General features: G+C 39.9%; 1 protein-coding gene and 1 long non-coding RNA gene across 11 annotated transcripts in view; one reads left to right on the top strand and one right to left on the bottom strand.

Moving 5' to 3' along the window:
* Nucleotides 1-12,584, bottom strand: part of DYNC1I1 (dynein cytoplasmic 1 intermediate chain 1) — a 311,119-nt gene that overhangs the window by 270,464 nt on the left and 28,071 nt on the right. For all 8 annotated transcript variants that reach the window (XM_038556867.1, XM_038556870.1, XM_038556869.1 and 5 more), the window contains exon 2: nucleotides 2,236-2,352. In XM_038556867.1, the coding sequence (XP_038412795.1) occupies nucleotides 2,236-2,343 (108 nt within the window). In that variant the 5' untranslated portion in view covers nucleotides 2,344-2,352. The remainder of the gene's footprint in view (nucleotides 1-2,235; nucleotides 2,353-12,584) is intronic.
* The window catches only part of LOC111098764, an 81,024-nt gene that overhangs the window by 57,359 nt on the left and 11,081 nt on the right, over nucleotides 1-12,584 (top strand). The window lies entirely within an intron of this gene.

The following is a 12,584-nucleotide window of genomic DNA, read 5'->3' as shown; positions in this document are numbered from 1 at the left end:
CTTGTTACACTGCACTGTCTGCTCAGACAAACCAACTCATCATAGTCTACAAAAGATTCTTTGATTGCATCAACGAAAGATCATTTGCAGGGGGAAATGGATTGCTGAGGGACAGAACAGGCTTTACAGATGCTATAGGGGATCCCTGGGTGGCTCAGCAATTTGGCGCCTGCCTTTGGTCCAGGGCGCAATCCTGGAGTCCGGGGATCGAGTCCTGTGTCAGGATCCCGGCAGGGAGCCTGCTTCTCCCTCTCCCTGTCTCTGCCTCTCTCTCTCTCTCTCTGTCTATCATGAATGAATAAATAAAATCTTTAAAAAAAATAAAGATGGTATAGTCCAGTGATTTCCAAAGTCTGGCCCCATTTGGAACTTTCGAATTAAAAACGTAGAGATGGAAAACAAAGGCTCTCTATTGCCGTAGGAGCCCCTGGAGCAAGGTGAAGACCTCACAGGCTTAAACCCGTGGAAATGTGGAAACTAAGATTATGTGACTTTAATCCAGATCCAGGAGTACGTAGCACTCAGGTGTAACCCGCTCCCCACTGCCTGCCACTGCCCATCTCTCAGGGCTCCGTCTGTTGTGCAACAAACCACATCTCCATCAGGAAAAGCTGCTTGGTACAAAAACAAAAAGGGTGGCCTGTTTCTATCACTCTTGTTTGCCTGTAATTCCCTACCGCCCCCCACCCCCAACACCAAATGTGTAAAATGACAAAGACGAAGCAGACAGCATAATTTGGAATCAGATTTCCCATACCACATCACATTTTGTAGTAATTCTATGAAATTCAAGTTGGATATTAGAATGTCAGTTTAAAAGGAAACTGGTTATTAGTAAAGGATAACAGGTGCTTTAAAACTATAGTAAGTGTTGACATTTGAAGGAAAGGAAGCATAACAACCTAATGCTTTTTTTGGCTTTGCATGGAAATGAATAGCCATTCCTTGTCAATTCTCACCTCTGTTTCACTCAAAGACTGCATATATAACAGCAAAGATTGCCAAGAGAAAAACGTTATGCACGCTGTCAAGGACAAATAAACCAGGACATCAATCAAAGTGTAATGGAACAGATAGATGCAAGATGCCAGAAGGCTAAAATGCAGTTACAATTATGTTTTACTTTGTTGGGAAATAATTGTTATGAATCGTAATGTTACCTTGGTCTCTCGCCTTATTGTATGAAATAACACTTATTTAGGTTGTAAGGCATCAAAATACATTTTCTTTTTCCTTACAGAAAAACTGAGTATGGAAGCAGCTCTGGTTTCTATACACACCACTGTATCACACTATATAAAGTTTCCTTCTCAGAAAGCTATTCAAAACTACCTTTGGCATCTGGTTTTTGTACCAGATGTGGGCTATTTCTACACGACCACAACAAATTGGAGAATTAAAAACAAATTATCTGTTGGATCGAGATAGTAGAAGAAAACATGATATGACAGCAACACACTAACCTGGAAAAGCAAGAGTCCTGGATTCTGGGTGTGGCAGACAGAAAAGCTGTATTTCATCTCTGGGTTTCTGCTGCTTTGTTGGCATAAAGAAGGGTTTCAATGGAAAGTCTCTGAACTCTCTTCTAGTCTTAACATGTCATAATTCTACGTCCACAGGGCAGAGTCTACTGCTGTACTATCTACCCTCTCACAAAGGGAGGGAATGAAGCTTTCCTCCTGTCTCATCTAGGATCCTTGTTTACACCCTGGGAAATACATACCCTTTAGGAAACCATGGAAATCTACTGGCATCATTTTTCTATTTTTCTCCTAAAGCATTCTGCCTGGTAGTTTAAAAGATGCAAGAATTAAACTAACACATATTAAACACTAAGTAGAGCCTGGGTACTACTAAGTGCTTTATAAGATTAGCTCTTTTAGTTCTCACAACTCCACAAAAAAGATACATTACTATTCCCATTTTAAGGATAGGAAACCAAGATACAGAACAGAGAAGAAATATCTAACAACAGAGATTTCATAGACCACTTTCAGATTTCTATTCAAATCTGGGGTGAATCTGGGACTTGGGGACCTCTGGACCATGGGTGGTGTTTGACCAGCACATAGCAGGTGACAATGATCTTATGAGGCTGAGTATATAGATAACCACTCATTTTATTCAGAAATCATAGAAGGATTCTTCTAGAGCATCCTCTTTATTCATTTGACCACCCCTCATAATCAAGTGATTTTCCTTTTTCTCTACAACACCCCAATACCCAGTATTTACCTCTTTCTTTTTCCTCTCCTCTTCCTTCCGTTTCTTCTCTTCTCTTATCTGTGCTAAGCGCTGTTTTTTGCGCTCTAGCTCAGCTTTTAAGTCACTTTTGTCAGACATGTTGGTTTCCTTGGAAGAAAAGAAAAAAAATGTGAATACATAAAAATAACTTTTCTGTAAACACTGCAGAAAATCATCCAAAATCTTGAAAATGTGACTTTTTGAACATAACAGGTTGTATTAGTCTATGTGGAAGAATCAAGGAAACAAATTAGGTTAGGTCTGGTCTCATGCTTTATAAATAATTTCCTTTTTATGTATTCATAAATATTTGAAGCAATACAATGATATAGTCTCTTCTGGTGGGAAAATTATAGCAACTTCGTAATAAGCAAGACATTTTCTGTGCAAGTTTCTTAACAAATAAATAAAAAAAACACACAAGAGACTCAAAAAAGAACCTTCACCATGGGAGGAGGCAACATGGTGGAAGAGTAGGGGGTCCTCAATTCATCTGGTCCTATAAATTTACCTAGATAACTTTCAAAACATCATGAACACCTACAAATTTGACCTGAGATGTAAAGAGAGAACACCTGGAATGCTACAGAGAGAAAAGTGATTCTTCTGACAAGGTAGGAAGGTGAAGAAAAAAAGGAGAGGGAGGGGAACGGTGGCAAGATGGGCAAATCAGGCCCGAAATGGGAGCTCCAACAAGCTGGGCGAAAGTGGAGCTGCGACAAGCCAAGCTGTGGAAAGCCTAGGAAAGCTGGGGCATGAAAGCAAGCCCTGGAAAAGAAGGAACTTTAAAAATCCATGCCTGGGTCTTCCCTGACTGAAACATGCTCAGCAGGGAAATAGGGCAGAATTGCAGGAGGGGCAGTGAAGCCTCAATATTCCCAGAAACACAGTAAGAATAGGAGCACCCAGGAGAAAGTTCACCACAAGCCATGGTCCGATCTCAGTAAAGGGCTGGAACACCACAACCCTCCAGGGCATTTTGTGGGCTGGCACTGGAACTCCCTTTACCCTAGAGCCTGGCAATGGATGGAGGCGGGTATCCTCCATTTGCTTTGGGAGATGTGGACCCCAGGAGAGCACAGGACAGTGAGAACTCTCCTGCTGCTGGGCACCCTTCAATTTGTACAGATCAGTGCATTCGTGCCTGCCCCCAGGAGAATCCAGGCTAGTGTGTACTGGGAGACTGCACTTCAGTACTCATGGGGAGCTCTTGGCTCCAGAGCTGGAGATCTGGCTGCCATCATTTTTTTTGCTTCTTTTCGCTTTTCACCTCAGAGAGGTGGGGCCTGTAGGGAATGAAGGCCTCACAGGATAAACAGCTCACACTGAGCCAGGCCACCTGGCAAGGGGCAGAGCATCTCCACTCAGGCACAGACACCCGAGAATCAGCACAGCCCACCCCTCCCAAGAAGAGCTGCTGCAAGAACAGGGAAGAGCAAGTTTGCTGACCAAGCAATACTGGAAAGCTCCAGGACTCAGGGAAAATAGTATATACAGCTAGAGGTTTTTTTCATTGCAATTTGTTTATATTTCAGGTTAAAAATTTCCAGTATTTTTTCTCTTTTCCTGCCTTAACTACAATATTTCACCAATTCTTTGTTTTTAAGCTTTTTCCTTTTTGACTTTCATATTTCTACAATTACATGTCTTAGATATATTCTTCATTATTGGATTCCCTTCAACATATTCAATTTAATTTTGGTAGATATATGGGTTATGGGTTTTTGTTTTTTTCTGTCTTGTTTTGTCTTATATTAGTACCTTCTAACACATGGACCAAAATACACCAGAACCAAGTGGAACACCATGTTGGTTCATTCTGTGAGACTATATTCTCTGTTACTTCCCATTCTGCCCCCTCTTTTTTTCTTCTTTCTGTTTTTTGTGTTTGACGTTGTGTCTTATATATATTTTGTTGGTTTATATAAATTTGGAATTGAGTATCTTCTAACATACAGAACAAAATACACTCAGAAACCAGGGCGCCTGGGTGGCTCAGTGGTTGAGCACTGCCTTTAGCTCAGGGTGTGATTGTGGAGTCCCGGGACGGAGTTCCATATTGGGCTCCCTGTGGGGAGCCTGCTTCTCCCTCTGCCTACATCTCTGCCTTTCTGTTTGTGTGTATCTCTAATGAATAAATAAATTTTAAAAAATACACTCAGAATCCAGAGGATCACCCTCTGGGTCCCCTCAGGGAGACTATATTCTCTATCCACCACCACTTCCTCACTCCCCTTTTTTCTTTGTTTTTTGTTTTTGTTTTTTTATTCTTACTAGTTTAAAATTTGTTTTTCACTTTAATAATCCATTTGTTTTATTTTGTTTTGTTCTTTTTTCTTTTATTTTCTGGTCTCTGACGTCTTCAGAATCATCTATGTTTTATTTAGGTAGTGGTTGATATTTTTGACTCTGCTCACTCATACAGCCACTCTGCACTGGACAAAATGAATAGAAGGAAGAATTCACCACAAAAGAAAGAATCAGAAGTAATACTCTGCCACAGAATTGCTAGACATGGATTTAAATACAACATCAGAAATATAATTAAGAAGTACAATTATAAAATTACTGGTGGCTCTGGAAAAAAAGCATAAAGGACTCTAGAGATTTTTTTACTGCAGAATTGAGATCTAATCAGGCCAAAATTAAAATGCTTAAAAATACTGATATGCAGTCCAAACTGGATGCTCTAACTGCTAGGGTTAATGAGGTGGAAGAGAGAGTGAGTGACATAGAAGACAAGTTGATGGAAAGGAAGGAAGCTGAGGAAAAAAGAGAAAAACAATTAAAAACCCAAAAGGAAAGGCTTAGGAAATAAATGATAGCTTGAGAAGGAAGAATATTCGTCTTATTGGGATTCCAGAAGAGGTTGAGAGAGAGAAAAAGGACTACAAAGTATATGTGAACAAATCATAGCTGAGAACTTCCCTGATCTGGGGAAGGAAACAGCATTCAGATCCAAGAGATAGAGAGGACACCCCCCCCCAAATCAATAAAAACCATTCAACACTTTGACATTTAATAGTAAAAATTACAAATTTCAAAGATAAGAGAAAATTCTTAAAGCAGCTTGAGACAAGAGATTCTTAAGTTATATGGGAGAGATAACAGATTAACAGCAGACCTCTACACAGAGACCTGGCAGGCCAGAAAGGGCTGGCATGGTATATACAGGGTACTAAATGAGAAAAAACATGCAGCCAAGAATACTTTATCCAGCAAGGCTGTCATTCAGAATAGAGGGAGAGATAAGGAGCTTCCAGGATATACAGAAACTGAAAGAATATGTGACCATCAAACTGGCTGCAAGAAATACTAAGGAGAACCCTGTAAAAGAAAGGGGGAACCCAAAGAAACAATCCACAAAAACAGGGACTATATAGGTAATACTATGACATTAATTCATAGCTTTCAATAGTTACTGTGAACGTGAATGGGCTAAATGATCCCATCAAAAGACACAGGGTATAGGACTGGATAAAAAAGCAAGACTCGTCTATATGCTGTCTACGAGAGACTCATTTTAGACCTAAGGACATGTCCAGCCTGAAAATGAAGGGGTGGAGAACATTTACCATTCAAATGGTCCTCAAAAGAAAATTGGGGTGGCAATCCTCATATCAGATAAATTAGAGTTTATACCAAAGACTGTAATAAGAGATGAAGAGGGACACTCTATCATACATAAAAAGGGTCTATCCAACAAGAAGACCTAACAATCATGAATATTTATGCCTCTAATGTGGGAGCTGCCAAGTATATCAATCAATTAATAACCAAAGTAAAGAGACAGATCAATAATAGTACAATAATAGTAGGAGACTTCAACAGCACTCTCAGCAAAAGACAGATCTTCTAAGGAGAGTATCACCAAAGAAACAAAGGCCTTGAATGATACACTAGACCAAATAGTTTTCACAGATATATACAGAACGTTTAATCCTAATGCAACTGAATACACATTCTTCTCAAGTGCACATGGAACTTTCTCCAGAATAGACCACATACTGAGTCACAAATCAGGTCTTAAGGTCTTAAGGTCTTACCAAAAGACTGGGATTGTCCCCTGCCTATTTTCAGACTACAAGGGAGGGAATACTTCCAAACTTTTTCTATGAGACCAGCATTACCTTGATCCCAAAACAAGACAAAGACCCCACCAAAAAGGAAAATTATAGACCAATACACCTGATGAACATGGATGCAAAAATTCTCACCAGAATACCAGCCAGTAGGATCCAACAGGACATTAAGAGGATTATTCACCACAACCAAATGGGATTTATCCCTGGGATACAAGGGTGGTTCAACATTCATGATAGATCACATCAATAAGAGAAAAAATAAGAACCATATGATCCTCTAAATAGATATAGAGAAAGAATTTGACGAAATACATCATCCATTCCTGATTAAAACTCTTCAAAGTGTAGGGATAGAGAGAACATTCCCCAATATCTTAAAAGCCATTTATGAAAAGCCCACACTGAATATCATTCTCAATGGGGAAACACTGAGAGCCTTTGCCCTAAGACCAGGAACACGACAGGGATGTCCACTCACCACTGTTATTCAACATAGTACTAGAAGTCCTAGCCTCAGCAATCAGACAACAAAAAGAAATAAAGGCATTCAAATTGGGAAAGAAGTCAAACTCTCCCTCTTCGCAGTTGACATAATCCTGTATTTAGAAAACCCAAAAGACTCCACTCCAAGATTGCTAGAACTCATACAGCAATTCAGCAACGTGCAGGATATAAAATCAATGCGCAGAAATCAGTGGCATTTCTGTACGCTAACAGACTGAAAAAAGAAAAATTAAGGAATCAATCCCATTTAGAATTGCACCCAAGCTGTGATCATCCAGGCAGTACGGCACTGACACAAAAACAGACAACTAGATCAATGGAACAGAATAGAGAACCCAGAAATGGACCCTCAACACTATAGTCAACTAATATTTGACAAAGCAAGAAAAAATATCCACTGGAAAAAGGACAGTCTCTTCAATAAGTGGTGTTGGGAAAATTGGGCAGCCACATGAGAAGAATGAAACTGGACCAATCTCTTACACCATATACAGAAATAAACTCAAAATAGTTGAAAGATCGAAATGTGAAACAAGAATCCACCAAAGTACTAAAGGAGAACACAGGCAACAACCTTTTTTAACTTGGCCACAGCAACTTCCTGCAAAACACATCTATGAAGGCAAGGGAAAGCAAAATGAACTATTGGGACTTAATCAAGATAAAAAGCTTCTGCACAATGAAGGAAACAATCAACAAAACTAAAAGACAACCTATAGAATAGGGGAAGATATTTACAAATGACATATCAGATAAAGGGCTAGTATCCAAGATCTATAAAGAACTTACCAAACTCAACACCTAGGAAACAAACAATCCAGTCATGAAATGGGCAGAAGACATGAACAGACATTTCTCCAAGGAAGACACGCACATGGCCAACAAGCACATGACAAAATGCTCCACATCACTTGCCATCAGGGAAATACAAGTCAAAACCACAATGAGATACTACCTCACAACAGTGAAAATGGCTAAAATTAACAAGACAGGAAACAACAAATGTTGGAGAGGAATACAAGCTCTTGGTGGGAATGAAAGCTGGTGCAGCCACTCTGGAAAACAGTGTGGAGTTTCCTCAAGAAGCTAAAAATAGAACTACCCTACGACCCAGCAATTGCACTACTGAGTATTTACCCCAAAGATAATGATGTAGTGAAACACCAGGACACCTGCAACCCACTGTTCATAGCAGCAGTGTTCACAATAGCCAATCCGTAGAAGAAGCCACTATGTCCTTTGACAGATGAATGGATAAAGAAGATGTGGTATATATATATACAATGGTGTATTACTCAGCCATCAGAAAGGACGAATACTCATTTGCTTCGACGTGGATGGAACTGGAGGGTATTATGCTGAGCAAAATAAGTCAATTGGAGAAAGACAATCATCATATGGTTTCACTCATATATGGAATATAAGAAATAGTGAAAGAGTTATAAGGAAAAGGAGGGGAACTCAGTGGGGAAAAATTAGAGAGGGAGACAAACCATCAGAGACTCCTAGCTCTGGGAAACAAACAAAGGGTTATGGAAGGGGAGGTGGGTGGGGGGGTGGGGTAACTGTGCGCACCGAACTGTGAGCATGTGTGCACCAAACTGCTCAGGTTTGTCTGTTCTTGCATCTGAAGACTGTGGAGTAGAGAAACAGGTTATCTGTCCCCACATAATAACAGTAGTGTGACAAAGACAGGAGAATTATAATAGACACTCTCATTCAAAAGGGAGATTAAAAGGGGTGCCTGGCTAGCTCGATCCGTAGAGTATGCCATGACTCTTGATCTCAGGGTCATGAGTTTGAGCCCCACCTTGGGCATAGAATTTATTTTTTTTAAATATTTTTTTTAAGATTTTATTTATGTATTCATAGAGACACAGAGAGAGAGAGAGGCAGAGACACAGGCAGAGGGAGAAGCAGGCTCCATGCAGAGAGCCTGACGTGGGACTCGATCCAGGGTCTCCAGGATCACACCCTGGGCTGCAGGCGGCGTTAAACCACTGTGCCACCGGGGCTGCCCTTGGGCATAGAATTTAATTTAAAAAGGTAAGGGAGAGAAAAACAAGAGGCACCTAACAGTAACTGGTCTAAAACAACTGAGAATTTCAGCAGGGATATGCTTTAAGTTCCTTTATTAGGGCCCAGTACTATCCCCTAAGAGTTCTCCATGGCTATTTAGTTTTACCCTTTGGTTCTTAGCTTCCTGCTTTGAGTTATTCCTTCTTTTATATTTCTTAACAAAGTATTTGCATGGGTTTTTCATATTTTACTGGTGACATTCTGATTTAATCATTGATCTTGACCATTTCTTACTTAGAGAGTCTACTCTCTAGTATCCTGGGAATGAGAATAATTTTATTTGGAACTCAGCAAGATCTCCTTTATAGTTTTTTAAAGTTATATTTAAAACCTGAATAGTCTTTTTTTAAAATTCATCTTACTTATCCACACTTGATCACAGGCAGCTAAAAGAACCAATTAGAAAAAAAAAAAAAAAGAACCAATTACCAGGGAAATCTCCATCCCTCAAAAACACCCAGGTGCTCATCACAACAAATGCACTCTTTAATCTGCATCACCTATTTACCCGTCCCCCCGCCACTGTATGGAAATGTTGAATCATTATGTTATATGCCAGAATCTAATATTACACTATATATTAACCAACTGGAATTAAAATAAAACTAAAAAAAAAAAAAAAAAAGAACCTTCACCATGACTTCCAATTTAGATAATAATGGGCCAATTCATCCCCATGGTGAGAAAAGAAAATAGGCGGTCATAAACCCTTAGAGATGTGCTCCACTCAAATATCAATGGACTCACTCACTAAACATTCCTCCACTGAGCCTGGGCATATAGATCTCATTTTGACTAACATTCTATGCATCAGGAAAGACAGCCACTAAAGACCTAACATGTTAATCTTCTTTTTCTGTAAAACTCCTCCCAAACTGTCACAATTAATTTCATCTCCTGTACAATCCTATTTCTATAAAACTTTCATTTGCATACTGAATGCAATTGTGCTTATCCTGGCACTTTCCTTGTCTCAAGTAAAAGATGTTTATGAACACATGAAATAGTAGATAACACCATGGCAAGTTCTTGGGTAAATTTATCTGAATGAAATTTAATTTTATGGGGATTAATGGGGATGGTGATGCCAGTAGTGAGGGTGCCAGAAATATTTGCAAATAAAATGAATTTGGAAAAGACTCACCAATTACCAATGATTATACTTGTCTCTTCTGTGCTCTCAATCGGAAACTAAGAAAATGGAAACATTGAGAAATGAAGAACCCTCCCTCTGACCCAAATTCCTAAAATAAAGTAGAAAAACACAAAAACATCCATAAATGTCATGATTATTTATTTCCATATTATTTATACACAGCTATGATGAATATATAATGAATCCCTAAGTAGATGACAGAGCAATGAAAGACAAAAAAGAACCAAAGAATATGAAACAATGAAAAATTCTCACACTTCCTGTCACTGCCTTTAGAAGGTAATCAAGAACCTGCAGTCACCCTAAGACACACTTCCCAATGAATAAACACAATTGGGAAATGTATCGTGGTAACTACTATACATGTCCCTGTTCATGACGTGATGGCAAAGACTTGTGACATTATAACAATAATCACAACAATCAACCTTTGTAATCAATTCATGATTGCCCCCATTTTCCTTTTTCTTTTTTTTTAAGATTTATTTATTTATTCACGAGAGACACACACACACAGAGAGGCAGAGACACAGGCAGAGGGAGAAGCAGGCTCCCTGCAGGGAGCCCAATGCGGGACTGGATCCCAGGACTCCAGGATCACGCCCTGAGCTGAAGGAAGACGTTCAACTGCTGAGCTACCCGGACATCCCCCTATCTTCCTTTTTCAACAAAAACTGTTGAATAATTAATATGTGCTCGGCACTCTATAAGGCACCAGAGTAAAAAGATGAGCAAAACCAGATTCTCTCCTTCAAGGAGTACATAACACAATATTGTAAGCATGTGGTATGGCTGGAGATGTTCTCTGCACTACTGGCTTATTGATTACTAAGTGCTAGGCATGTTTATCTTATTATCACATTTAATCCTAACAATCCAAGGAGACCAGTATTATTAATGCCTCGTTTGCAATTTGGATAATGGGAGACTCAGCAAAACCTAAGGCAGCAGGGTCAATACAAGGCCAAAACAAATCTCAAGCATGTCCATGCTCCAGACTACTCTACTCTGCTGACCCCAATGTACAAATTTAGGTAGAACGCAGAGCAAAAGAGTAATTAAGATCTATTCGAATGAGCAAGGTTACCCTCTGAGGAGATAGAATGTGAGCTGGATATCACAGGAGGTCAGGAACTGGCAAAGAAGGGAAGATACAGGTTTGTCAAGACCTATAGAATGGGAGCCAGCAGGCTAATAGATACAGATGAATCCAAGCCAAGAAATATAAACTTTAGCTGGTAAGAATGGATATGCGGGGGCAACAGCTGAAGCCTTGGGAAAATAGAGAAGTGAGTTCCATTTGGCGTAATGAGAGACAGGAAATCACACCAGCTTTTTGAAAGGGAAAACAACAAAATAAAGATGGAATTTGCTTAAGCCTATTCGTGTCTCTGCCTGGAAAACAGATGGGAGCAGCAACTGGAAATAAGGCAAGCTGCTGGGAGGCTGGTGCCAACATCTGTCTGGAGTGACCGCACCTGCACTGGGATGGTAGGTGAATGGAGAGACAGAATTCAGGGAATGTGGGTGGATGAAAGCATGCCGGGAAGAAAGAAATCTCTCGGCAGCCTTTGGATATGGAAGCCAAAGAGAAAGATTCGGTAACAAGTCCACTTCGAGAGAGCAAGGATGGCAGTGAAGTTGGGAAGAGAAGGCAAGAAAGCAAAAATGAAAAAACTTGTAGCATTCTGTAATTTGGGTGTCAATGGGATTTCTGAACAGAAAGGATGCAGAGATACAATACTGCAGATGGGATGAGAAGCTGGATGGGGACAGGAGTTGTGGGACAGAGCAGTGAGTCATCCATCTACAAAGCTGAAGCCTGAGTCACAAATTCGAAGTTCTGCAGGAGCCAGGCAGACAACATGAAGAGGCAAAGTAGTGATCAAGGCCAGTCAGAAAGGAAACACCTGCCTGAGAAGGCAGTTCTACCCGGCTCCAGCTGGTGGGTCACAGGGAAGAATACAGATTCAAGTAGTTAGATCTTTGGTTTTGTTTTGTTTAAGAGAAACCACAGGACTAATAAAAGTCAAGTGTATCACTAAGATATTGTTTGCCAATAATTTTCGTACCAGTGGGCAAAAATCCTGACAGGAGAAAATTAGAACCTATTTCCAGAAGCCATCTGAGAAGTTACATCTACTCTTCTTTCCCCAGTGGGGACCAGTCAGATTTACATTTTTGACATGTTTTGGCTGTCAGAAATGAAATATTCAATCAGAAAGATCACTGTTAGAGAAAGAATTGTGTCATTCTGTGCTGAATACAGTGGAAACTTCTTAAGTTTTCTCCTACACATTTCCCCAACTGCCACTGGCCTTCCTCTAGTCCACCAAAAGGGTGTGTCACAACTTCACTATACCGTGGTCATGAAGGAACAAACCGCGTAATAACAACATCCTCTATTTGTTGTGATTTTTGGGTAAAATTTCGTTCATGAGTAGGAAGTAAGGATATGTTCAGTACATTTCTGCAAAGAGGCAAAGTTCTTCTTATAACTAATTAATATGTCTGAC

The sequence above is a fragment of the Canis lupus genome, chromosome 14 (genome assembly GCF_011100685.1).
Source record: "Canis lupus familiaris isolate Mischka breed German Shepherd chromosome 14, alternate assembly UU_Cfam_GSD_1.0, whole genome shotgun sequence".
Classification (NCBI taxonomy): domain Eukaryota; kingdom Metazoa; phylum Chordata; class Mammalia; order Carnivora; family Canidae; genus Canis; species Canis lupus.
The sequence above is the reverse complement of the archived record's forward strand: the minus strand, read 5'-3'. Positions and strand labels throughout refer to the sequence as shown.